Below are 25,815 nucleotides of genomic sequence, written 5' to 3' on the forward strand. Positions count from 1 at the left end.
AGAGAGAAATTTAAAGATGCTACACTGCTGGCTTTGACGAAGAAGAGGCCATGAGTCAAGATACACAGGCAGCTTCTGGAAGGTAAAAAAGACATGGAAACGATTCTTCCCAAGAGCCCCTGGAAGGAATGCAGCTCTGCCAGTACCATGATTTTACCCTAGTAAGATCTATTTCAGACTTCTGCTCTTCAGAACTGTAAGATAATAAATTTGCGTTGTTTAAGTCACCAGTCTTGTGGTAATTGGTTACAGCAGCAAGAGGAGACGAACACACATTCCCACCAGCACTGTGGCAGCTTCCACAGCCTCCCTGGTCCCAGTCTGGTAGAGCTTCTAATCTTGCCATTTGAAGGAAGGAAGGAGGACCTAGTTTCTCATGGTTTCAATTATTTGCATATCCTGATTACTATTAAGATTTAGGATTTTTTTTAATATGTTTATTAGCCATTGGAGTTTCTTATTTGGTCAATTTTCATATTTTTTCTCAAATTTTTCTCAATTTTCATATTTTTCTCAACGTTTTTCTTTTTTGTCTGCTTCATATCGATTTGCAAAAGTTACTTATACATATTGTAGATATTAACCCTTTAAAGACTGCGCATAGGGTAGGCCCCTTACCCCCATGTGTGACCAGTCCTGTCACATATTTTAAAGTGTTTGTGGATGGCCAGAAGTTTAATCTGAACTTGTGCTATTTGTATCCTAATCACTAGTCTTTTATATATTAAGAAAACTTCCCCCAACCCAAGATCACAATGATATATTAATATTTCCTTAGAGTTTTGCTTTTCATAATAGAATATTTGATTTAGCAAGATCTTTTGTGGATGCTATAAGTTAGGAATCTAATTTGAATTTTTCCACATGGATAATAGATTTTCGCTGGGTCGCTTATAGAACAGTTCCATTCCCCGCCACTGATCAGCAGTGCCAGCTCTGGTATGTTTCTATCCATGTCTAGGTCTGTTTTGTGAAATCTCCACTGTCTCAGTGGCCTAGTTATCTGTTCCCATGCCAGAGCCACACTGTCTTAATTACTGTAGCTTTATCATTATTGTTGTCTCTCTACATTGTTCTTCAAAATCGTCTTGGCTATACTTAGCACTTTGTTCTTACATAGAAATTTCAGAATTACGTAGATTGTTAATTCCAAAGTAGCAGCTGTTAGCCTCATGCCTGGCTTATGGACGACATTATACTATTTGAATGCTACCCTGATCCCATTCTCCATTTCTTTCCAACCCTATACCATTCACCCTTTTATAGGGAACCAGTCTCTTTAGTTTCTAGTTTTTCTCTCCTGTATTTCTGGTGTACAAAGGAGCAAATGTGTATCTTCTTGTATCTTCTTCCTTAGGTGGAGAGTGGCATACTAAGGGTACACTTTTGCATTTTGCTTTTTCACTTTATACTATATCCTGGAAATCACTCCATATCAGTTCATAGAGATCTTCTTCATTCTTTTTTACAGCTGCATAGTACTCCATTGTGTGGACGTACCATTCTGCTATGCATGAGCATTTAATAAGATTTTATTTGTAATGGTCTTCCACTCTTAGAAATTTTCTTTGATTATTTTCAAAACTTCCAATCACTTTTGATTGCCTTTTGTTCTCTGCTTGTGAAATAGTTTAAACAGTTGTTTTACATTTCTAATATTTGAAAGTTCTAACCTCAAAGCCCTTAACGGTCTAATTCTTTGTGGGTTTTTTTTCTGAGAATTTTTCCCGATGGATTGTTTTCTTATATGTTTTATAATTTGGGAGTTTGTGAACTTGGTTATCTACATCTATGGAACCAGTCTCTCAGCTTTGAGTTTTCTGGACTAAGCAGATTATATCAATTCGGGTCTTAAATCAATGTGAGGGCAAAACCTACTAATAAATTCTCAGAGAAGACTTTTTTTTTCTATTTCTCCCAATTGGAACAGAGGCTGAGATAGACCATCTACCCTACAGACTCCTCTCCTACAGGGTAGGCTTCCTGTTGCCCACCTTCACTGAGAGCAGAGCCCTTCCTCGGTGCTGCTTCTTCTGAGGGTCTTGCTTATGGCTCCCACCTTGAATCGGCTATAAGAACCCAAGGTTTGGGGTCCAGTTATGGACAAAACCTCTCAAGACAGCCTGAGCTTCAGGGCTTGTATTGGAATTCCTGCCGATTCTTCATCTTGGGCCCATTGAGAATTTGCTTTCTTATGAGCTTAGCATTCATTTAAAAGATTGTTGATCTAGCATTCCTAGGTGTGTTACATTGGGAAGTAATTTTAGTCCATCTAGTTTGCAGGAAGCAGAAGGTCAGGATGACTCCTCCTATGTAATTATGCACTAGGATTCTTGAATTTGGGTAGAATAGTGTCACAGAATGTTTCTTTAAATTACATCTTAGTCAGAATTCCTATATTTAAACAAGATAAAAGTACAGCATCTGTTCTGGTGCTAGGAGTGAAGGGGCAGAACAACCCGCTTATTCCTCTCACTCCCTGAGATGCCTTTAAGGAAACTTCAAGGCCCCACGAAGTGCTGCATGGAAACTGAAGCAATGGAAGGACCTGTACAAAGACTTGTGACAACAAGCCATCATGAAGCTCTTTCTGGGATTCTACTTCCCACTCTATGAGACCAGAACTATGAACAAAGGAGTCAGGAGACAGCTCTAAATTCTGGCGCTGCCATGAGCAAGCTTTATAACCCTGAGGAGTCTCTTAATTTTGTGCCTAAAATTTCCCACTTGAAAATGAAGAAGGTGGACCTCGATCCCGGAGTTCCTTCCAAATTTGTCAATCTATAGGTTTCACACATGTTACCTTTGCTGGAGACGGAGGTGGGCTGGGGTGATGGATGCTCACCTTTACAACATATACTCTGACAAGGAGCTTGATGGGCCGGTTCTGTGGGATCCCCCGGGAGATTTGGGGCTCAGAGAATGACACTGCCTCTGATTCAGGGTAAATGAGGAAGGAGCCCTGGAGTTGGAGGAGGACAGACAAGGCCCTGGTAAAAGAGTCTTCCTTCCGCATCCCCACCTGTGTTCCCTCATCCTCCCTTTCTTCCTTCCCCAAACACACCTTGAACTTGCCCACCAGGTGCCCAGACCCTTCCTCTGCATCTCCATCCTGATCCCCTTGCCCTCGGTACAGGGGAAACACATTCAGCCAGTCTTCAAAGTGGTTAAATTCTTCCTCCAGGGAGCTGTTGTAGATCTGAAAGGCAAGGTCCTCAGTGACAGCCCAATGTCCAGAATCCAAACAGAATTCCCTCTCCCTGACACCCAGTCACCTTCAGAGTGACGATTGCTTTTTTCTGGGACATGGAGCCTTTGACTTCAGCTTCAACCTGGTCTTGGGCTTCCCCATCCACGGAAGTGAAGTTGACCCCATCTGGGAACAGAAGAAACGTTCTGGTTAGAAATACTGGTGTGTGGGGAAGAGGGAAGACAGAAAGCAAGAGCAAAAAATCCAAATCTCTTACCTGAGTCCCCAGGATCATCCATTTCATCCTCATCAAAGTTGGGCTGAAATCAAAGGTCATGTCAGAGATTCCTCTCACCCCTCACTTCCTTTACCCCTTTTCCAGGATAGGGAGCTGGGAAACTTTAGTTCAAATTCCAGCTGGGTAAGCTACTTGCATTTTCAAAGCTTCAGTTTATCATCTAGTTCTATGTTGACCAAGACAGTAACCTCTGGCTACATGTCTCTGCTCAACGCTTGAAATGTGGTTAGTCCAAACTGAGCTGTGCTATAAGTGTAAAATACACATTTGAAAGACTTAGTATAAAATATGAATGTAAAATATCTCATATTAATTTTTTATAATGGTTACTTATTGAAACGACTTTTCAGATATATAGTAAGATATATATGTTTAGATCTATTAAGTTAAAATTTATTAAAATTAATTTTGCTTCATTCCTTTTACTTTTTCTGAAGGTGGCTACTACAAATGTTAATTACACATGTGACTCACAGAACATTTCTATTGGACAACACAGCTCTAGATCATGGAGTTAATAATCCCCCGCTTTTAGAATTATCGTGAAGAAAAGATGACTGTAATGAAGAGCTCTGAAAAAGCTGTAGAGCTCCACAGTTGAAGAGATAGATTCTTCTGCTTGCCATTTACCCTCCTCTGCCCCCCAAGGACCCTCCTCTCCCTGACCTGCCCCTGGAGCCCCTGCAGTGATGCGTAGTACTTGGACCACCAGTCGAGCTCTCCAGGATCTGGGACGTCCTCCTCCAGCTGTGGGCCCTGATTCAGAAGGCCTCTCAGGGGGAGCTTCTTCAGAGGAGCCTGAGGTAGTGAGAACTCAGCACCCCTAACCCAGCACCACCCCCAGCCCTGCCAGCCCCTCCTCCACCTATCTCCCATATCCTATCACCTTCAGGAGCCGTCTGGGCATCCCTGCTTCAGCCAATAAGGGATCCAGGGACTTCCGTCCTGGGAGAGGGGGAAATGAGATCAGGAGGAGGTCAAGTGAGTAGAAGGCAGACATCATGCCCCACCAGAAGGTCCTCTGGAGCCATCTTGGCCAGGAACCAGAGGGGCTTCTGTCTGGCGGCCCCTAAGAGGAAGACCCTTACCTTGAAATCCCTTGGGCACCGGGTCCTCTGTCTGCTGTTCTCTTTCCTCCTCAGGTGGATCCTCATGACCCCGGAGTATGAATCGCAGCATATGGGGGACAATGTGAGAACCCACGAGCACTATACGGCCAAAGGCCCGGCGTTCAATTACCAGGATGCTGAGGGGGGGCTGCAGGTAAGGCTGCTCCGGCAAGTCCTGGGGTGGAGAGAGAGGACCTGTGTCTCTGAAGACCTGAGAGGAAGAAGAGGCAGCAGCAGAGACAGATGGAAAACCATACATCTAAATCTGCATTCTCAGCTCAGCTCGACCATAGCCTCATTGCATCATCTCTGGTAAGTCCTTGCATTCTGAGCTTGGTTCTCAGTTAAAAAAAAAAAAAAGGACACGATTCTGGTCTTGAAAGACTGTTGAAAAACTACTGTAATTTGAAAGACTGTTGTGTCAGATGACGTAATAGATGCAAAAGTACTTTGGAGCCCAGAAAGTGCTATCAAAAACATGAAGTGGTTGTTGTTATTGTTATAACGTAGAGGACCAATGCTCAATGTGCTAATATAGATTTAGAACCCTCAAAATATTAAACCATATTAAATGCTTCAATCAAAAGGCAGAGATCGTCAACTGGATTTTTCAGAAAAAGATGCAACTACATGCTGTCCAAGAAACACTCTTTAGAAAGACATGTATAGGTTGAAAGTAAAAGGATGGGGAAAAATATGTCATGCAAACAGTAACCAGAGAGAACTGGAGTAGCTACGCTATAGATAAAAGAGACATTAAGACAAAATTTACTGGAGACAAAGAGAGACATTTTATGATAAACAGGTCAATGCATCAGGAAGCTATAACAATTATAAACTTGCATAAACCTAGCAGCAGAACCTCAAAATAGACGAAGTAAAAAGTGACAAACATAAAAGGAGAAAGAAATAATTTGACAATAATAGTTGGAGACTTCAGTGCCATAGTCTCAATAATGGAAAGAAAATCATCAGGAAGGCTTGACTAACACTATCAACCAACTTGACCTCACTGATATCTATAGAACACTTAACAACAGAAGAAATCACATTTTTTTCCAAGTACACAATGGAAAAAGGGATGTGCGTTCCCTAATTTGCACAATAAAATGGGAGATGAGAGGAAACACCCCCTGGAAGTTCAATGAGCAAACTGCTTTCCGTTTCATCATCTTATAGCATGAAGTTAATGAAGTTTTCAAACTGAAAACTCTTTTGGTGGTGGTTGTTGTTTGCCTCCTTGCAGTCTGGTACCACTGTGTTTTGTCCTAGTCACCTCCTCACACAGGCACAGCAGTTTTCAATTTACAAAGTCCTTTCACCGAGATACTTTTTCTCATTAGCTCCTCATAGCACTCCTGCAGAGGAGGCATTTGGTGTATTTCCTTCGACATTTTTTTCTTTTGTACCTGTTATTCTCTTTTACAAATTAAAAAACAAAAAACTCGAGACTCAAATAAGACAAGTGATTTGACAAGCTCCTGAGTGACATTGCCAAAATCGGACTCCAAAGTCCATACCATAGAAATTACAGATTACACAAAGAATGTATTTTTCTTCTCAGCCCCTGGTGTCTCCGAGACTAGATAGATTCCTTCAGTCTCATACTTCATGACACTTGGCTAATCCACTTACTCACTGGAACCAAGAGAGTCCACCAGTTCATGGATTCATCCAGGGATCAGCAAATTACAGCCTGTAAGCCAAACCTGGCCCACTGCCAGTTTTTTTAATAAGTAAAGCTTTATTGGAAAACAGTCATATTCATTTACTTGTTGTCTGTGGAAGTTTGCAGGCTACAATGATAGAGCTGAGTAACTGCAAATGAAAATGTATGGCTCACAGAGCCCAAAATATGTGCTTTCTGGCCCTTTGTAGAAAGTTTGGTGACCACTAAATTAATCTAAGATATTTGGCTTAGAAGTCAGCATCCTACTGCCCTCTTCCACTGCTCAGCCCAGCATTTCTTGCCCCCAGTCCATGCCCTCACCACCGTCAGATGCCCGACGAGCTCGGTGAAATTGGGGCTCTCACGGTAACTGACCAAGACCTCAGACTCCACACGTTGCCCGGCCACCTCCAGCACAACCTGGGGCTGCTCAACCTTGAACAGATGCACACGGCCAAGGCCCCTCAGACCCCAGAACAGCACCTAGGGTCAGGAAGTAGGAGATTCAGGGGCCCGCAACTTACAGAGGGGCACCCAGATGTGGGGAAAGAAGAGGGATGTGGGTGCCCGGTGCTACCTCAACACGGAACTCCCTGAGGACAGGGCGCACGTTGGGTGGCAGGAATAGGCGTCTGGAGAGGGGATCGACCAGAGGTGTCAAGTCCTGGGGCTCCACATCACTGGGCACTGAGGGCTGCAGAAGTCAGAGGTCAAAGAGGAATCAGACTGAAGGAGGAAAATTCTGGGCTCAGAAAAAAAGGAAGAGCCACTGGTGAAATATAAATCCAGAGGACCTGGGCAAGGCTAAATTGGCAAGAAGGGGTTGTCTAGGAAACAGCCATGTACAAGAAGGGCGGGCGGGTGTCTGAGGCATGAGGATCAACCCACAGCCTGCATGCATTCTCTGGGGTTGGAGGCCTGGCAAGGTGAACCTAGGGTATGTCTACTTCTAGTGCTACCTGGAGTCAGGGGATCCAATGAGGTGACTCCAGGTCAGATATGCAGCCTGCATTCTCTGGGGATAAGGGTCGTGGAGGGGTAAACTTGGAACACGCCCATGTTCTACATTCCCTGGGGCTGGACAACCTGCTAGAATAACAGGAGGAATCCACAGTCTGTACCAGCTAGGCTACCACACTCTCACCTCAAGCTGGCCACTGTAGTCCAGTTCAATGAGTTCGAAGGTGGCGATGAGCTCTCCGGCTGCCCGAGGCCCCTTCCTCAGGGGGAAGAACTGCAGCTCAGGGCTTTGGTAAGGGTCTTCCATCAGCTTTACCCTCGGGGCAGCCAGTGCCCTGCCTAGAAACACAGGGGGGCCCTGCAGGGAGCAGGACAGTGAAGAGGCTCAGGAGCCAAGGGAGGGGGCATCAAGACAAGGAGTGGGAGGCATTTGGGGTCAGGAACCAGACGGGGCCCAGGTCACACTCACAAACTTATTGTGGTCAAAGACATTGACGACCACTAATGGAGGCTCCTGCTGTAGGTGCTCCCTTCTCCCGTCCACAATCAACTGATCGAACACCAGGAGCTCATCCCACAGAGGGCTCAGCGTCTGCTCCAGGACCTTGAGGGCCATGCAGGGAAGGAGGCAATGGCAGACCTCAGAAGAAGGCTCCCAACACACATCCCAGGTGAGCACCGCTGCCCTAAAGTAATACTTTAAATAACTTTATCAACAAAAGAAGCAAGAACGTGAAGAAGATGAAAGCACCCTTCAGACTGGAGCCTGCCATGCCAGCCCTGGTCTTTCCTCACTGCAATCTGCCACCCTCAGAACTAGTCTTAAACTCAATCCCAGAAAACAATTTCTCACCCTTAAGGCCCCCCGGTTCTACTCTACCCCCTAATTTAGGGCAATTCAATCTAATATCCTGTCCTGAAAATCCAGGGCAGGAAGAGAGACATAGGGCCTGGGGGAAAAATGCTCAGTGCCCACCCCACCTTATCTCCCAGCACCCCTCCGCCCACATCCCAGCCCAACCCTTACCCGTGTGGTCTGGCACTGGGTAGAGATGAGGACTCGAGCAAAGGGGTCTGAAAGCCCACTGTCATCTGCCGCCAACACACCTCGGGCCTGATACAAGTGAGCCCGGAGCTGGAAGTAGCTGAAGTCTGGGGTGGGGGAAGAAAGTGTCCATGTTTGCTTAGTAGACTCCTCGAGTCCCTGACCCAGACTCTACTGAACCCCCAGCTGAGCATCTAACCCCACATCTTGGGCAAACAGGGAGCTGGGCCCAGTGCTCGCTGGCCCCACCCCATACTTACCATCCCGGTGCAAGCTGTGAGGCAGCCCAACTGAGGGCTCAGGCAGCAGGTCCAGGGGGAGCTCTGAGGTGCAGGCCTTGGCTTGCTTGCCCAGCCCCAGCCACAGGAAGAGCTCCAGCTTGGCACAGACCTCACCGGGGGCTGCCCCAGGTGCCTGTTGTGGGGAAAAAGCAATGTTAGGGCCCATTTCTTATCACGCCAGCTAGACCAACAGCCCTGCTCCCCAGGGCCGTGCCCTACACTCTGTACCACCAGACTACACCCCAGCTCCCTAATCCTAATAGCATGCCCTGTACCTCGCCCTTATACCCCACTTCATGCCATCCACTCAATACCCCCATTACCCTCCTGCCCAACATTGTCGCTTCCTATATTCCAAACTCCATATCCCAAAACTATACCCTGAGTTCCGCATCCATACCCCACCCTCCACCCGCTCTCTCCCCTCATCCCCAGCACATTAAGATTCCCTGTCCCTTATTCCACTGGTCACAGTTTTTCACCAGTCACAGCTTCTTACCCTGTTGGTGTCTTTTCTACCGATATCTCATTTAGAAATATTTTGCCCCAAATTGGCTGTACTTACAAGGAACTAAGTAATCACTCTCCCATTTTCATTGCCTTGCCCATTTGTCAGCCTAGTCAGCAAAAGGGCTAGTATAGGGCCAGAAGTGACAAAATTTGGTGTTTATCTCATGTCAAAACTAACCTGGGTACATGCACAATCTCCTTTTGGCTTCTGGATAATTGAAAAGACTTTGGGTACACTTTTAAAAATAATAATTTTAAAATAATTAAAATTTGCAAAAAAAAATTTAATATTTTTAAATGAAAGCAAAGGAGTTTGGGGACCCCCAGTTAGGAACCACAGGCCTTTACCTCATGACCCCCTGCCCTACGAGCTTCCCCCCAACTCCAGTCCTCAGTACCCTCACGCCCAGGCTCCACTCACCGTGAGCAGCAAACTCTGAATCTTCCCACAGTCCTGGCCTCGTTCCTCCTCGACCACAGAGAACAGCACATCCTGGGCTGGGATCCGGGCCCAGGCCACACGGCGCTGCCCACTGAGCATCCACACCAGCACGTCTGGGAGGGGAGGCTGGGGCTGCAGACGAAGAACTGGGTCACTGAGGTGGATTTGGAGCTGAGACCACCTGCTCCCACAGCTTCCACTGGATGGACAAACCAAATATCCGTCTCCAGCTCAAATTGCCTATCTTTTAACTCTGCGTACTTCCCCCACTAGATCTTTGTGGCTTGGAGGTAGCAAAATTTTCTTCTACAGATAACAGAAAGCAATAAACAAAGGAAAAATCAGATAAGTTAGATTTGAGGCAGAACTGGTTTTAAATTCCAGCTCTTCTACTTAACCGGCTACAACATGGTAGACCAGTCACTTTCCCTCTCTAAGCCTCAGTTTCTGCACTTGTCAAATGGGGTAACATCTTCCCAAGGTTGTTGGAAGGATCACACAAGATGACACATGCAGACGCTTAGCAGAAGGAGCATTTCGAAAAATATGAATTCCCTTCACCCTTCACACAGGTAGTGATCAGAGCTTCAGACCAGAGAAGTCAATGCCAAGGAAACGTACTCTCCTATCTTTATCCAAAGAGATCCCGCATGTTTCTACATCCCTGCTGGGCCCCAGAATGCTCTTCATGCTCAGCTGCTCCAAATGGAGTTTGGTCCTACATCTAGAGCAACGGGTCCCATGGCCTGGCATCAACCCACAGGACAAATGTTAGGTCACTCCTGCCCAGAGGCCTCTGGAAAGCTTAGGGTAAGAGTATTCAGGGTGGGGAAATCAGTGGGTGAGTCATTACCTCCTGGGCCAGGAAGCGCAGTTTTGCCAGGAGCTTCTTGGCTAGTGCCCCCTTCTCTTGCACATTGCCCCGTCTCAGACCTCGTAGAAGGCGCAGTCCTTGCTTTGCCAACAGATTCTGGAAGGGCATGAAGAGAGCATGGGTGGAAGGCCCCTGCTGGGTGCCCCTGATCCCCCTTCCCCGGCAGCCCGTACCAGGCTATGCACCAGCAGTTTCCTTCGGCATCGATCCAGGGCATTGGGCCGGGTCATTGTCCTGCGCTCAGCACCTTGGCAAAACTGTCTGTAGCATCAGGGTCAGGCATGACAGGTGGAAATCAAAGGAGGGAACACTGACTCTTAGGACCACCTCCTTCGGAGAAGGCCTCCCACACCCAGACTCCCACATAGTCCTTCTCAGTCTTGTTCTCAGAGGGGCACTCTTCCTCAGCCAAGGATGGTCTATATTTGAACCACTCCTAAATTCACTGAGGCCTCAGCTTTGAGCCTCAGAACTCTTTAGTAATGAACTACCTATTATCCTGGCTACTCAGAGTGTGGCCCAGGACCCACAGCAGGGTATCACCTACTTAGAAATGCAGAATCTTAGCCCCACCCCAGACCTGCTGCCAGAACCTGCAGGTTTATACCCTGGGGGATTCATATGCATGTTAAAGGCTCCAATGGGCTGTCCTGACATTTCCAACAAATTGACAAAAATAGCTCAAACATTACCTGCCCAAATCAGGTGCATCACTTCCAATGACTGACCCACCCCCCAAAAAAATCAACCTGCCAAAACCTCAGAATCATTCTTCACTGATCTTTCTTTCTCTCACATTCCACATCAATCCATCAATATGTTCTTTAGGCTCTACCTTCTGACCACTTTTCTCCTTTTCCTGGACCACACTGGTCCAAGCTATCATTTTTCACCTACGATTATTGCAATGGCCTCCTAGCTGCTCTCCCGACTCCTACTCTTACTCCCTCTCCTACAGACTATTCTCAATACAGCAACCACAGTGATCTTTTCAGTGCTTCCCAGACCATTCCACCCTTTCCAGAGGTTTCTCATCTCAGAATAAAAAGCAAAGCTTTAAAACAAACCTGAGTCTACGACCATGCCACCCTGAACACGCCCGATCCCATCTGATCTCAGAAGCTAAGCCGGGTTGGGCCTAGTTAGTACTTGGATGGGAGACCAACTAGGAATATCGGGTGCTGTAAGCGTATTAAAAAAAAATTTAAAAATAAAAATAAAAAAAAAAATAAAACAAACCTGAAAGACCCTACATGATCTGGCTCCCTTTATCTCCCTGTCTTCATCAAACATTACTCTCTGCTCACGAACAACTCTACAATCACACTGGCCTTTTTGCTCCTCCATGAATACACCAGGCCCATTACCACCTCATGGCATTTGCACATGTCGTCTCTGCCGCCTGGAACACCCTTACAGACATGGCTTGCTCCTTCTTCTTCTTCATGTCACCTTCGCGGTGGCCTCTCCTTGCCACCCTTTCTAAAATTGCAAGACCTCTCTCTAATACTTCCTTGCTTTATTTTCTCCTTGACATTTATCCTTATCATGCTTCTTAAATTTATACCTTTTTGTTTACCTGTTTTTTTATGTGTCCCCATCCAGTCCCTACGACCAGAATGTAAGTTTTAGGAACTTTTGTGGGCAAGATTCTTTTCACTGCTATTCCCGTGCCTAAAACAGTGTTTGGCATAGTAAGTGTCATAAATATTTATCAAATAAATAGATTAATAATTCTTTTGAGAAGAAGATCAGAAAGACACTGAAGGAAATGGAGCAGGTTATGGAATTCGGGTCACTGAAGGTCAAAGATGGAAATGTCTAAAACAGATTTGTGTGGTTACATAATGACCTTTAACTAGGGACCAGTTGATACTGCAGGACGGAAAATGCACAATTGCAGAGCTAATTCTCCAAGAGGTAAGAGGAGATGACATCACGATCACAGCTGTGGCTGTAGAAGCAAAGACACTTGTGCCGTGGCAGGAAGGAGATTAGATGGAGGCAGAAATTGGCAAAGGTGGTAGATTGGATGGAGGAAAGTAGGCTTCTATTTTCTCCATGAAGTAGGAAAGGAGGTCATAAGCTGGAACAAGTTTGGAGGAAAGGGTAAGGGGAGATTTGAAGAGAAGGGAAAAGGCATAAGATTCTAGGAGCGCGGGAAAGGGAGTTTATTGGAGGGGACTGGCCTAACCCCAAATAATTTCCATCAAGCTCCCTCCAGACGAACAATCATCTCCTTCTCATTCTTATGTTAAAGCTAAGTAAACGAAGACTCCATCTGCCCCTGGGACCAAACTGGCACCATGAATCTCCCTCACCCTGGAGTCGGCACAAAGACGGGCTCTCAGCTCACCTGCTCCCAGCCACCAGCTCTTCCAGCGCCTGCTTGAGCCTTGTGCAGGCGCCTGGCCCCGGCCTGCGCTGCAGAGTCTCAATCTCCTGGAGCCCCTGGTCCTGAACAACAAAGCAAGAGAGTCAGAGTCATAAGGGGACCAGGCTCCGACCTCTTTTAGACCATACCCCTACCCAGGGCCCCGCCCACTCACGATGGCACTTCTTGGCCCCGCCCTTCTTTGGCTCCAATGGGTCTAGGGATCCTTTTTTCTAGCACCCCACTGTCACCACCCCTCTGGGGCCAGACCCCCAGTAGCTCTACCCATATCCTTCGGCAATCTCTTCCTGAGTCCAACAATTCTGGATCCCTGTTCTTCCACAATTCTAGCCTCCTCAGGGCTCCCAAGAGCTGTGCTCTTTGGCCCTCTGCACCAGCCACGTGTTGACTCCCTGGTGCTCTATCCATTAGCCGCACTCCGGAGCTCCTTTCAAAGGCCTCAGTCTCCCGGATGCCCCAGTGTCCCGGCCTCTCCCTGTGGGCGCCCGCCACATTCTCACCAGCCTCTCAGCCACTTTCCGCACGCAGTTACTGCTCTGCAGGCGCCACGTGTGATCCTCCCAGCGGCTCCACACGCGCACGCATGGCTTTCGGTGACGCAGGGACAGGCAGAAGTATGGCCTGGGCCGGGCAGAAAGGAGCAGAGGCTGCGAGGAGCAGTCCTGGACTGCTAGGAGTCCCTCAATGCCCTCCTTTGATCCACCAGGAACACTCACCCGCTGCCATCCATGGGCTCAGGCCTTTGGGCAGGTGTCCCCAGCTCCTCCACAGGCCTGATTTCCAAGTCCGACTCCAGCAGAGGCTGCGTCTCCCCTGCCGCACCCTCCATTCTCTCCCCAGCCCTGGACCCTCTGCTCAATTGCTCCTCCTTGCGGCCAGCGCTACCTGCCAGAAACAGCAAGGATCAGCAGGCACCAGGCTGAGCATCTGACCCTTCCCTCAACCTCCTTTGCCGCAATAGAAGTCTGAGCCCATCCCTTCCTGAAGGTCAACTGTCCCTTCCAAGGGCCTAAGTCCAGAACAAGAGTGACCACCCTCGAACCCATGACCCTCAGCGATTCAGCTATGCCACACACCAATGGAGATCTCGAAGCTGATGGGCTGGGAAGCCACAGTGGGGTCAATCATGGTGGCCTCAAAAAGCACACCAAAAAGCAGGAAATCTTCGCAGGGTGCCAGGGAGTTCTAGGAAAGGTGGATCAGGCTGGAGTCAGCCCTCACCCTCCCAGCTGCAGCCCAGACTATGCTTGGCCACAATGCCCACAGAAAGACATTGCAACCAAGGCCTAGAAGAGTTGTTGTAGGTATCCTACCTCCTGCCTCTCTGCCCCTTGCAGCACCAACCCACTGAACCCGGGGGTTAGTCCTCTCTGTCCCACTTCTGAATGGCCAGCCCCCTTCCTCCCACATGTGTATATACACAAGAACACATGTACACACATTGCAGCCTTCCCCCAAGCCCCTAAGTTGAGACATATAACACACACACACACCACTCCTGTGTTTAATGCCTCGGAGCCAGTTACACACTCCGGAGCTGAGAGTGATCCTGCTCCTTTGCTGAACCTCAGCCCCCACCTCTGGCTGTGGTAGCAACTCTTCCACCTCCACCTCCATCGCACTAGGAATCTCAGGCCCATCAGTGCTGGAGCTGGCATTCAAATGCTGCTGAATCCTCATTGGGGTCTGGCCTTGTCTGGCTTTCTTCTTCCTTTTCATGAGCCGGGACAACCTGGACCCCTGTGGAGCCTGGATAGGTTCAGCTTCAGCTCTCCCTTCCAACACCTCCATGGACACAGCCATGAGCAGGCGGCCACGGAACCAAATGCCTTGGCCAATGCCTTCGTTGAGACTTTGAAGACCATCCCGGAGCCCCCCAGTGGGGAGTGAGCCATAGAGAGGCACCCAGGCTGGACCAAAGGTGGGGTTAAACCCCGCTGTAGGAGACAAGAATAGTGTTTTGGAATGGAACATGGGGCAAGTGAGTACTAGGTCAGTCTATGCACTACACCCTTATTTCCTGCCAGTTTGAAGAGCAAGGATGTCAGATTGAGCCTCCGCTGCTTTGGGAGAGAAGTTTGCATAGAGCTGCGGCCAGACAGCTGTGGACCAGGACCTGGGAGCACTTCTAAACCCCTTTTCAAAGTCCAACTCAGTGGTTTTTAGTATATTCACAGTCGTGCAACCATCATTACCATCTAATTCTAGAACAATTTCACCATCCAAAAACAAAAACTAAACCAAAAACACCCCGTCCCCATCAGCAGTCACCCCCATACCCCTACCCAGCCCCTGACACCCAGGAATTCAGCTCAGCTCCAAAGTCGCCTTGCACCACTGGTGTCAAGCCTCTAGGGGCGGAGCCAGGCACGAGGAGGTGGAGTCAGGATTGGGGTAGAGCTATAGGTGATCCCGCTAAGGGCTCAGGTAAATAGATAACGTGGACTGGGTTTGTTTCTGTACGTGTAAACCTGTACGGAGTGCAGGGCTGGAGTGGTTACTGAATATGCAGCTGTGGTTAGAATTCTGTCAACTGAGTCAAACCAAGGGTGGTGGTTTATAGTCTGGGGCAACAGGTGAAGCTCCGAAGGGAGGGGCCGGCTCGTCCTGGGGGCCGGACCTAATTTTCTAAGCGGAGCTGGGTGACAAGGCTGGGTTTGTCGTTGGGGGCGGGACCCAGGATTGACAGGAGCCGAACTAAGGCCACACGCGTCGGCCAGATGAGCTCACCCGCGCGGCCCGAGTGTGAGATCTGCCTCAGGTCCAGCACGTGCGTGGCGAGGGCTGCATCCACCAGGGGCGCGTCGTCCCGCAGCTGCAAACGAAGGCTGCGTGTCAGCGGCGGGAAGAGCTCCACGAAGCTTAGCTGCTCGTTCCACTCCGGCGCCGCTGCCTCTTCTCGCACCGACGTCTCGCCCTGATAGCGGCGGCAAGGACAGATGGAGAGGGGTCAGCGGGGGATCAGGGCCTGAGACTAGGCCGAGTGAGGACGGGAGGGACTTACTTGCTGCCCCAGAAAAGACACCCGCACATAGGAGTCCAAGAGGATGCGCTGGTCGTTCAGGGCGCGGGCCAGACTGCCCAGCAGCCCGGGGCGCAGCGCGGGAAGCCCCTCCGCGCGGTACAGGCGCACTCGCAGCCGCGCCCACGGCCTCTCGGCTGGCACCCCGCGCGGCAGGAGCAGGTTCCTGCGGGAGTGAGGCTCTGAGCGGCTGAGAAGCTCGACTCCCGGTGCTTCCCCCTCTCTGTGCCCCGGAGGCCACACCCCATCCTACTCTCCCCTTCTCCACCTCACCCCAGCTCACTTCTCAAGGTCCGAACTGTGTCTCGGGGCGGGGGGTGGCAGCGGAGGTGGCAGGTCCCCGCGCGCCCTCACGGACAAAGTGACCTTGACGAAGCCTTTAGTCCCGGCGCGGGTGTCCCGGGGGTCGTGCAGAGGAGCCCACTTCTGGTAGAAGTGGCCATCTGGGGCGGAGGGACGGGCTGGAGGTCAGGGGAGATCGCGAGGCGGTCGTGGGCTAGGATCTGAGAGGTGGGCAATGGCCGGGACTCATCAAGTCCAGTTCAGAAGGTAGGAGCGGGCGTGCATGGAGGTTAGCCTTCGGAACAGATTGCCGTCTCACAAGTTAGTACTTTGGGATCGGTGCCCAGAACGTCATTTTCCCTTGTCCATGCAGATGAGTCTGAGTGAGGGGTGGATTCGGTACCTGGCTGATCGAAGATAAGGCCCAGGTCCATCCTGAAGGTGCCGATCCGGGTGGCCATAAAGGGGAGGGTCTGCGAATGGAAAGCCTGAGGGAGGTGGCGTTAGTCCTGAAGTTTCAGCATCCCTCCTTCTCTGACAGAAACCTCTCCCCGCCAACCCTCCTCACCGTGATCTCCAGCAGCAAATCTTGGAGGTGAAGCCGGCTCTCATGAAATTCGAACAAGAAGTACTGGATTGAAGTGGGGAAATGAGAGGTGAGCGGTTATATGAGAAGGGTTCACACCAGCCGGCCCCTGCCTCTTGCAAAGAAAATGTCCTTCTTCTCTTCCCTCCCCGCCGCCCCCTCTTGGCGCCTTTTTACACCTCCAAGAGGCCCTCTTAGCCTCAGACCTCAGACTTGGCTCCAGTCCACCTAGGCCACGCCCCCATCGCGGACAGTTTTTATTCTGGGTCTCGCCCATTCTCTTAGGCCTCCCTCAATCTTGGTCATTCACACCTCGTTGTAGAAGGGGCAATTGGTCCCACGCTGCGTGGAAGTCACTCGGCGCTGCTCCCCAACACGCACGGCCACATAGGGGTTAATGTTGACTCCCACCAACTTCTGAGCCTCCAGCACTGTGACCCCCACCTGAAGGGTGCAGAAGGAGGAGAAAAGGAAGCCAAGCTTGCCAAGGTAGGGGGTTAGAACCTCATGTGGTGGAGAACAGGTAGTATTCCCAAGGGTTAGGACCTAAAGGGAGAGAGGTACCTGGAAGTCCTGGGCTCTGGATAACTGGAAGGGATCACTGGAGGCCAGGCCCCGGGCTCGGCTGTGCGGAGAGTTAAGGTCATCTCTCACTTTATTTCCTCCCTTCATCTCACACACACACACACACACACACACACACACACACACACACACACACACACTTGTTCAGTGCTGGGGATAAGTTCTCTCCCTCTGAACTTTTAGATTCTGAGTCCTTCCGGTCTTATCTTGCCTCCATCTCAACCCTACACCCAGAATTCAACTCATTCCTGGAGCCCTAAAATCATTAACATTCAACAAAGATTTATTGAGCACCTGTGTGCCTACATCTTCTAGGCACTGGGCCACTGCAGTGAACAAAAGAGACAAAATTCCTTGCCTTCATCAAGTTTTCATTGCCTGCATGGGTTCCATAAACTGTGTATGAGCCATTGTAATTGTATGTAGCAGTGTGGCAGTGTCTGTCTAGGAGTGAGTGATCCTTGACCCCAGGATATCCAGTCCTCACCCATACCCTGGTACCATGTGCTTGTGAGGGTAGTTAGGCATCGGGCCTGTGTGTGAGTGAGTGAGGTTGACACACTGGTGGGGTGTGAGAGCGAGTGTTCAATGGGTACTAGTTACCTCTTGAGGGGGTTGAACACAACACCAGAAAGCTCCACGTCAGGTTCGTCCACCAGCTCCAGGTCCAGCTCCAACTCATTGTCTTCATCATCCTGCTGAGCTAGGCCTTGAGCTAGCCTGTGGCCCAATGCCACTGCCCGCCGCTCCAGCCTGGCCTCCTCAGGCCTGATAGGAAAGGCCCTCAAGGAACATGTCTGGGACCTATCACCCATCTCTGGACACCCCTTGAGTTCTCTGACCCTAGGACTGACCTCTGACCCACCCTTGGACTGACCACTGATTCCAGGACTGACCTATAACCTAGGACTCCTCTAATTACAGAATTGTTTCCTGATTCTAGGACTGCCTTGTAACCCTGGAATTGATTTAGTACTGATCCCAAGCCCTGGTACTGACCCCACATCACTGGTTCTTAATCTAAAGAATGACCCGGTGACCCCAGGTCATCCCCACATACTTACTCCAGCTCCTGGAAGCCCACATTGGAGATGATTAGCTCTGAGCTAGGAGGAATAAAAATAAAAGGAATGAGAGGGCCAGGCCTGACTACAGAGCTGCAAGCAGGGCACCATGAGTCTGAGGGTCACCATATCCAGCAGATACAGGGTACTACTTCTCCCTTCCCAAGGCCTGCCTGGGCTGGGACCTCCAGGCTTTGTTTAGATTGCGGGCAGGGAGTGGTTACCTATTTTGAATGGGTGCCCCAAAGTCCTCCTCTGCCCAGGTTCCAGTTGCACCCTCTGGGGGCTGGTACTTCAGGTCAAGCTCCACCTGGATCTGAAACCAGATACGCAGTGTGTCCAAGGGCTCTTAAAACTGCCCTGAGGCTAAGAGAAACCCAAGGGAAATGCCTTTTAATCTACCTATAAAGAGAGACCCTCTTGGCCTGTATCTGTGTGATTTGTTGTTCCTCTCTGATCTCTAATAATATTGACTACCCACAATCTATTAAGAACTTACCATATATAGGTTACCTCTTGATGGAGCCAAACAGGACTCCGAAATTCTCCTATTGCTCTTAGAAATCCATTACTGTGGCCTTCATAGCTCTGCATGTTCTAGCCCCTGCCAACTTTTTCAGCCCCATCCCTTACGGGATTTGCTCCTGTCCTGCACCCCAGTTATGCTCTCTCAGGGCACATAGGCTTTTGCCTATGCTGATTCTCCTGCTTGGAACATTCTTCTTTCTTATTTAATTCACTCTTATCATCCTTCAGTTCTGAATCTCAAGCACTCATTCCTCAGGGAAACTTTTCTGACCCCCTGAATAGTTCACATCTCACCCACTGTTACTCTCCCAGCCTCCTACCAGCTCTTTTGTAAGACCCAGGAATGGCAATTTTACACTTATTTGTGTGACTGTTTAATGTTTGCCTCTCTCTTTAGACATGAAGCTCTAAGAGAGCAAATCCTTATCTGGCTTTGCTCATCCCTCAATCCTCATTGCTCAGCACAGCTCTTAGCTTATAATGAGAATTCAACAAATGATGATAGACTGAATGAAAAGATCACATTGTATGACTCCACACAATATAAACAAGGAAACAACCTAGAGAAGCTAAATAACTTGTTCAAGTTCTTAGCTGGGAAATGGTGGATCTGAGATTTTTAACCCAGGTCCATTTCTACCAGGCTATACCGACCCTCCATAAAACATCAGGAAAATCTAGCCAGGTACAGGGTCAGGGAGCAGTATGAAACTTCTTACCTTCCACCATTGCCACACCCCTTACACTCAGAGCTGAACCTGGTTCTTGTCCTGTGCGAGACTTCAGCAAGGGCTGCAATGAAATGTGCCCTGGCCGGGAGGCCTTGTTATCACTTCTGTCTGGGGCTTGGATTTTCCCTCTGAGAAATGGAGCCCTCTATTTAGAGGGACTTTCAGGTTTAGAGGTGGCAGGCTGGGGTGGGACTCACCGGAGATACCCGCAGATTCTCATCCACTAGGGCCTCCCGCAGCACCAAATGGCCAGCACTCTGTAGCTGCTGCAAGGAGATCACCAGAGTCCCAAGAGACCTGGGGGTGTGGCATGGAGCAGAAGAGTGACCCAGGGGAGTGGCCCCAAGCCACCCCTAACCCCATCTAGATCTTTGGCTCCCCCAGGCCTACTCACCTGGGGCTGAACACACGGCTGCAGTTGACCACCTGCACAGACAGACACTCCCCAGCCAGTGGAGCCCCATAGTGGGGCCAGCGGAACAGCTGGGGTAGAAGGAACCTTTTGACATGCAATGCTGGGCTGACCCTGACCCCCAGTCCAGAGCCTCTTCCCAACCCTGAAACAGGAGTCAAACTTGGAGGTAACTCTGTGACTAGTCTTTCAAACCTGGAACCAACCTCCCAATATGAGTTTCACACCAAACTAGGGCTGATCTGGGATAACTACTGATCAAGAACTAATCTCCCATCTTGATTCTGACTTGTCCCAAACTGTGTCTGACCTCCCAAGTCTGAGACTGACCCCACCTCCTGAGACTATACCTCTTAAAACCCAGGAATGAGACTCCTAATCCCAGGATGGACTTAGATGGGGCACAGATCAGCTTCTCCCTACCCAGGACCCCACTGACCTCACTGATATCTGCTTCTTGTCCACAGTGAATTCTCCTTGTTTTCTGGGTAAATCCTGCTCAGAATTGAATCTAGTCATTTATCAGCCCATTCCCACACAAAAAAAAAAATCATTCCTCCCAATCCTTGGCCCAGAGCTCAGTTCCCTGGACTCATCCTTAAAGAAAGGTAGAAGATGGGGAGGGAAGGAATTAGAGAGTTGGAGATATTGGGCTGGGTGAGAAAGGGAACAGGCTGTAGAGATGCCTAGAGATAAAGTTGGGGATCTTGGGAATGGAGGAACCAAACCCCCCCTCCATTCCAAAAATCCTGAGAGCACTCCGGCAAGCCTTACCCCGAAAGCTGAGCCTCACTTGTCGGTCATGGGTGCCCGGGAGCCCTGTCAGTCGCCGCACACACACGGTCAGAGCCATTGTCCCAGGGCCACTGGCTCTACCTCTGCCCGCTTGCCCTCCTGCTCACCTGCCCGCACACCTGAATCACCTCTGACGCACTGGACTCACCCAGCAGGTTCAGCGATCCCTGCCCTTTTGTCAAACAGGCCTAGGGGGGTCATAGGTGGAGAAGGAGCCGGAGGACTGAGAGGGATAAGATTTCTTATGGTCAGCTCAGTCCTCCCTGCCTGCACCAGCTTCAGCCTCTATCCTGCATCCTTGTGCAGTAGGAGCTAGGACAGGCTGGGGATGGAGGGAGTGGGAGAGGACAGCACCCCAGTCTGGTCCAGCTAGCCTATGGGGCCTCACGTTGTTCCTTGTTCACCTCTCTGTCCTCAATGCCCAGCTCGGGGTCTGCTTACATTGTAAACTGTCAAAAACACTGACTGAATAAATAGATGGGTTAATAAATTAATCCCCTAGCCCCCAAAATTAGTGCTGTAGGCACTCAACACATTTATTGAATTAGTAGGTGATTGAATGTGTGTCCCTAGCTGGCTCTTAACAGGTGTTCAAAATACTTCTTAAATAGAAGCCAGAGGTCCTTAACTTGAGGTTTACTAGTGGAACCAGAGATGGGCTCCAGGGAGTCAGCAAACCCTTAAAATTCTCTGTAAAATATTGAGTACATGTGCATTTTTCTGGACATAAAACTCCTGGCTAAAGTTAATAACCCTTAAACAGATGTGCAGTACTTTTACTGAATGTATGTAGGAATGAATGTATCTCACAGTCTGAACCTATAGGTGCCAGTAACTATGTGTTGAGTGCATTTCATGGCCATCCACTTAATCATTCTACTTAATGACACCTCCTGTGCAGGCCTTGTGCTATGCCACTTTGGGGGAAGCAGAGCGCAGCCACACAGATGAATCAGACATGTTCTCCATCTTCCAGTAGCTTCATGAACTCTAACATCAAACAAAACCTAGAAAGACCGCAATCCCCATCAGAACAGGCAAAGGTCAGGCTGGGTTGCTCAGAGGAAGGAGGCTAGAGAGACTTCTCTGAGGAGGGAGTGTGTAAAATGGGCTTTGAGGACAGGAGTTGGGCAGAGATGGACACCCAGTCAGTGGGGAAGAATGCAGAGCATGTTTCCGGGCCCTGTGATTTGTTCAGTTTGGCCTGTGTGCAAGGAATGTATTAAACGGCAGCAGCAGATAAGATTAGACCGTCAGAGGAGCTGGGCCTTGCTGTGTGGCCTTGAGACAGACATGGTCCCTATCTGTGCTTCAGCTTTTCCATCTCAGTACTGGGGCTGGTCCTATTCTACTTATTTCCCAGGTGTGAGGTGCTCAAATGTGTTTTGAAGTCTACAAAACACCTGACAAGAGGCATAGGTTGTTCTTTTTCTAAGCAAGGCCCAGGTTAGACCTCGAGGCCTCCAGTTGTTGGGGGAGGGCTTCATTTCCCCATTAGACAGATGAGGACACTGAGACCCAAAGAAAGGCAGATGGGGGACCAGAATTCTAAGTTTGCAGTGACTTGGCCTTTCCATCCCTTCCCAGAGCAAGATATTGATGCTACCTCTCTGGAAACTAATGCTGGCACCTCCTCTCTGGATTGGAACACAGCTTGAGGGCCTTAGAGAGCCTCAACCCCTCTAAGAGCTGCCACTATGATGGTATGTAGGGATATGTAGGTGAAAGAGTACTGGGTTCAAGGGCAGGATTTTGGAATTCTAATCTCTATCCCACACTGTGTGGTTTTAGAAACATCCTTTCCCCTCTCTAGACCTGTTTGTCTAGTGTGCAATGTGCACATGATGTTCTGCATTGCCTTTCAAAGTGTGGTCCTTAATCGGGATCACACCGGTGATTGTTAAAAAGGCACATTCTTGTACCCACTCCAGAACTGCCAAAGTAGAATCTCAAGGTGTGCCTGGAAACCCGAGTTTCTAAGAGCTGCATTGGTATACTGTTGCACAGCAGGAGTCTGTGAACCTCTGATCTCTTGGCTGTGACCAACTGTGATGCTTTATTCTGTTCTCAGTGACTCAGGCAATTGGTCTGAGTGTGGGTATGGTGGTTGGTGGGTACTGAATTCTCACCCCACAGACCCTTGGTGAATGTGGATCTGAGGGAGGGACCCACAGATCCCGAGGTCAGAGCTCTTGGGCCCTCTGACTAAGAGGGGCCTGAAGTGTTTGCAGAGAAAAAGAGACTAAATGCTTTTTAGAAGTGCCATGAATGATCCCCTGCCCCTACTTAGTATTCATTCATTCACAAATATTTAAGAATCTATTACATGCTAGGTCTATCTCGGTGCTGGAAGACACAGCAATGGACAAAACAAAAATCCCTGTCTTCATAAAGTTTACATTCTAGTGGGGGTGACAGGCAGTAAAGAAAGAAATAAGTAAAATGTATAGCATGTTAGTATAAGTGCCGAAGAGAAAAAGCAGGAAGGGGAACAGAAATTCTTTTAAGCCGAGTGCAAGTGTTCTAACGAAGTGCCGTGATGTCATTGCTTGCTTTAACCTGGGAAAGAATAAGAGAGACCGCCATGGCTCCCAGTGACGTCACGACTAGCTCTGTGACACCGCGTCAGGATGTTCCGTAGCAATCTGGTCTCTTCTATGACGTCTGCAGACAAGCCCAGAAACAGGGGAGAGGGTTGGGTCCCGCCGCGGGGCCTGCCGGCTGCATTCAGGCTCCGCGTGGTCCCAGCAGCGTGCACCGGCTGAGGGAGGGCCGAGAGCCTGGACCGCTGCGGAGGCGACTTTGGCGTCCGTGAGGGGGCGGCCGGGAGTCAGGATGCGGCGGAGCTCCCGCCCGGGCTCGACCACGTCCCCGCACAAGCACACGACCAACTTCTACAGCGACAACAGCAACAGCTCAGTGAGCGTCACCTCGGGGGACAGCAGCGGCCACCGGTCAGCTGGGCCGGGGCCCGGGGAGCCCGAGGGCAGAAGAACCCAGGGCTCGAGCTGCGGTGATCCCGCCTTGAGCTCAGGAGTGCCCGGAGGAACCACATGGGCTGGAAGCTCTCGGCAGAAGCCGGCGCCTCGGAGCCACAATGGGCAGACCGCCTGTGGCGCGGCAACCGTGAGGGGCGGGGCCTCGGGTGCGGGCGGGGTCGAACCCGGGTAAGCTGAGGGAGGGGGCGGGGCTGGGCACGGAATCGGGATGAAACTATATTTGGGGACCTCCTAGGGGGTGGGGCCTGTAGGGTAAAGAGGGGCGGTACTAAATACGATGTCTTGAGGGGCGGGGCCTAAGTGCGATGGACGATCCTGGGAAGGGAGGAGAGAATCCTGTGATTGGGTATCACCGAGGAGGCTCGGCCTCGATGTTAGCATGAGTGGCTACCTGGAACTCCCGGCCGCACCAAGACCTGAGGCTGGGGGCGGGGTCTTCTCTTGGGGTTGGGAGTAGTCTTGAAAGCATCTCTGAGGGGCGGGGCCTCCGAATGCTGAGAGACCTGGGATGCGGATGCAGTGGGACCAAAGGCTGAGAGGGTGCCCCGTTTCTGGGCTGGAAAACCTGAGGCCGGGTCCGGGGGGAAGAGTGCGCCTGCTATGAGCAAGGCCCCAATGGAGCCCTTGGGCTCCTGCAGAACCGGCTGGCTCTCCTGTTGTCTCTGAGGAGCAGTTCGACCTTCTCTCGACCCTGGACCTGAGGCAAGAGATGCCTACCCCGCGAGTGTCCAAGAGCTTCCTGAGTATGCGCCAGGCCAGCCCGAATCCCCTCTGACCTTCCGGTTTCCCTCCCCGAATTCCAGTTCTCACCTCTGAGACCCTATTCTCCATTCTCAGACCCTCGCCCATGCTTGAGTCTCAAGGCCCTTCCCTGAGCCAGATCCACCACCTCTGAGCTTCAACTCATTTTCCTTGCCCCCATCTAATTCTCCTAGCCCACTCCTCTCCATCATTCCTCCTCTCTAAGCCGCACTCCCATTTCTGAGACCCCTCTCCTCTCCTCAGGCCTACTTTTCCAGGTGCTTAGCGTGTTGTTATCCCTGCTAGGAGACATGCTGGTCAGTGTGTACAGGTCAGAGGGAGGAAAGGGGGAGCCTCAGGGGCTGCTCTTTTGAGGAGGTGGGGAGCAGGGCCAGACCTGGCTGAGGCTTGAGCCGATTCAGACCTGGTTGAATCGTGTTCACAAGAGCTGGGTCTAGGAGCCTGGGGTGGGGGCTGCGGGTTTACTAGGATCCTGGGACCTCAGCCTCCCTCCGGTTCTTCAGGGAGGTCTGTTCCATCCGCTTCTTGCTCACCGCTGTGTCACTGCTGAGCCTCTTTCTGACAGGTGAGGGGGTGGTGAATTCCCTGGGGCCCCAGCCCTGGATGCTTTGGAGCCAAACTGGGTGCATTTTCTCCTATGTCCCTCAGGGCACTCTGCCTTTTCAGTCCCCCTCAGTCTCCTCCTTCAGGGCACTAATCCATCCTTAGACTCTACCCTCTCAAGCCTCTTCTCCCTCACTGTCAGTTTATACCAGCGAAACCCTCTCCCCTCCCTTTCCTTGAGACCACCCTCCTCTTTCTCCAGCTCTCTGGTGGGGGCTCCTGTGTCTGGTACCTCCTTTGGAAAATGTGAGTCATGGAGACTATGTCCCTGGGTGGGTGGTTGGCAAGCTCTGAACTTGGGGGTTGTGGGGGATCCCCTGGGCTGCTGGGAGTGGGCAGTGCTGGAAGGGCTGAATATAAACAGATTTCTGAGAGATTATGCCCAGGGATGCTTGAGGGTCTCTGTGGGGTTCTGAAGGGCGGGGGGAAGGCAGTCCTCAAAAAGAAGATCCTTTGAGTCTGACTGCTCCCACACTGAAGTCGGACAAGGAGGTGGGTGGGAGCTGAGCAGCCCTTGTACTTTGTCCCTCCCTCCTCCAATAGGAACCTAAGGAGATGCTGACTCTAAGGTGAAAGATGACACTTGGGGTGGGGAATTGGAGGGGGGAGGCTCAAAGGTACCTCTGTGGGGGGCCTTATGGGAAGTGTCTGGGGGACTGGGAGCGAACCACAT

General features: G+C 50.2%; 2 protein-coding genes and 1 pseudogene across 3 annotated transcripts in view; 2 read left to right on the top strand and 1 right to left on the bottom strand.

Moving 5' to 3' along the window:
* LOC102898044 (fer-1-like protein 4) overlaps positions 1 to 20,836 on the bottom strand; it is a 29,381-nt gene extending 8,545 nt beyond the window's left edge. The window contains exons 1-35 of the mRNA XM_006922055.3: positions 20,758 to 20,836; positions 20,423 to 20,478; positions 19,966 to 20,054; positions 19,769 to 19,868; positions 18,537 to 18,628; positions 18,313 to 18,354; positions 17,852 to 18,016; positions 17,228 to 17,288; positions 16,976 to 17,107; positions 16,646 to 16,708; positions 16,481 to 16,565; positions 16,079 to 16,238; positions 15,778 to 15,961; positions 15,504 to 15,690; positions 14,352 to 14,710; positions 13,850 to 13,958; positions 13,490 to 13,658; positions 13,274 to 13,394; positions 12,735 to 12,835; positions 10,552 to 10,639; positions 10,358 to 10,474; positions 9,484 to 9,636; positions 8,532 to 8,685; positions 8,254 to 8,378; positions 7,696 to 7,830; positions 7,411 to 7,584; positions 6,844 to 6,960; positions 6,588 to 6,749; positions 4,577 to 4,772; positions 4,375 to 4,433; positions 4,155 to 4,286; positions 3,468 to 3,510; positions 3,276 to 3,376; positions 3,065 to 3,199; positions 2,846 to 2,962 (exon numbers count right to left, since the gene is read on the bottom strand). Of these exons, the coding sequence (XP_006922117.1) occupies positions 2,846 to 2,962; positions 3,065 to 3,199; positions 3,276 to 3,376; positions 3,468 to 3,510; positions 4,155 to 4,286; positions 4,375 to 4,433; positions 4,577 to 4,772; positions 6,588 to 6,749; positions 6,844 to 6,960; positions 7,411 to 7,584; positions 7,696 to 7,830; positions 8,254 to 8,378; positions 8,532 to 8,685; positions 9,484 to 9,636; positions 10,358 to 10,474; positions 10,552 to 10,639; positions 12,735 to 12,835; positions 13,274 to 13,394; positions 13,490 to 13,658; positions 13,850 to 13,958; positions 14,352 to 14,710; positions 15,504 to 15,690; positions 15,778 to 15,961; positions 16,079 to 16,238; positions 16,481 to 16,565; positions 16,646 to 16,708; positions 16,976 to 17,107; positions 17,228 to 17,288; positions 17,852 to 18,016; positions 18,313 to 18,354; positions 18,537 to 18,628; positions 19,769 to 19,868; positions 19,966 to 20,054; positions 20,423 to 20,478; positions 20,758 to 20,836 (4,362 nt within the window). The remainder of the gene's footprint in view (positions 1 to 2,845; positions 2,963 to 3,064; positions 3,200 to 3,275; positions 3,377 to 3,467; positions 3,511 to 4,154; positions 4,287 to 4,374; positions 4,434 to 4,576; positions 4,773 to 6,587; positions 6,750 to 6,843; positions 6,961 to 7,410; positions 7,585 to 7,695; positions 7,831 to 8,253; positions 8,379 to 8,531; positions 8,686 to 9,483; positions 9,637 to 10,357; positions 10,475 to 10,551; positions 10,640 to 12,734; positions 12,836 to 13,273; positions 13,395 to 13,489; positions 13,659 to 13,849; positions 13,959 to 14,351; positions 14,711 to 15,503; positions 15,691 to 15,777; positions 15,962 to 16,078; positions 16,239 to 16,480; positions 16,566 to 16,645; positions 16,709 to 16,975; positions 17,108 to 17,227; positions 17,289 to 17,851; positions 18,017 to 18,312; positions 18,355 to 18,536; positions 18,629 to 19,768; positions 19,869 to 19,965; positions 20,055 to 20,422; positions 20,479 to 20,757) is intronic.
* On the top strand, positions 11,450 to 11,568 carry LOC112471128 (annotated as a pseudogene).
* A 2,091-nt stretch (positions 20,837 to 22,927) lies between the features above and the next one.
* The window catches only part of SPAG4 (sperm associated antigen 4), a 6,274-nt gene continuing 3,386 nt past the window's right edge, over positions 22,928 to 25,815 (top strand). The window contains exons 1-6 of one of the 2 annotated variants that reach the window (XM_006921756.3): positions 22,928 to 23,923; positions 24,416 to 24,520; positions 24,783 to 24,849; positions 25,043 to 25,104; positions 25,345 to 25,388; positions 25,686 to 25,708. In XM_006921756.3, the coding sequence (XP_006921818.1) occupies positions 23,614 to 23,923; positions 24,416 to 24,520; positions 24,783 to 24,849; positions 25,043 to 25,104; positions 25,345 to 25,388; positions 25,686 to 25,708 (611 nt within the window). In that variant the 5' untranslated portion in view covers positions 22,928 to 23,613. The remainder of the gene's footprint in view (positions 23,924 to 24,415; positions 24,521 to 24,782; positions 24,850 to 25,042; positions 25,105 to 25,344; positions 25,389 to 25,685; positions 25,709 to 25,815) is intronic. The other variant, XM_015596954.2, reaches the window with a different exon arrangement.

The sequence above is a fragment of the Pteropus alecto genome, unplaced genomic scaffold (assembly GCF_000325575.1).
Source record: "Pteropus alecto unplaced genomic scaffold, ASM32557v1 scaffold45, whole genome shotgun sequence".
Taxonomy (NCBI): Eukaryota; Metazoa; Chordata; class Mammalia; order Chiroptera; family Pteropodidae; genus Pteropus; species Pteropus alecto.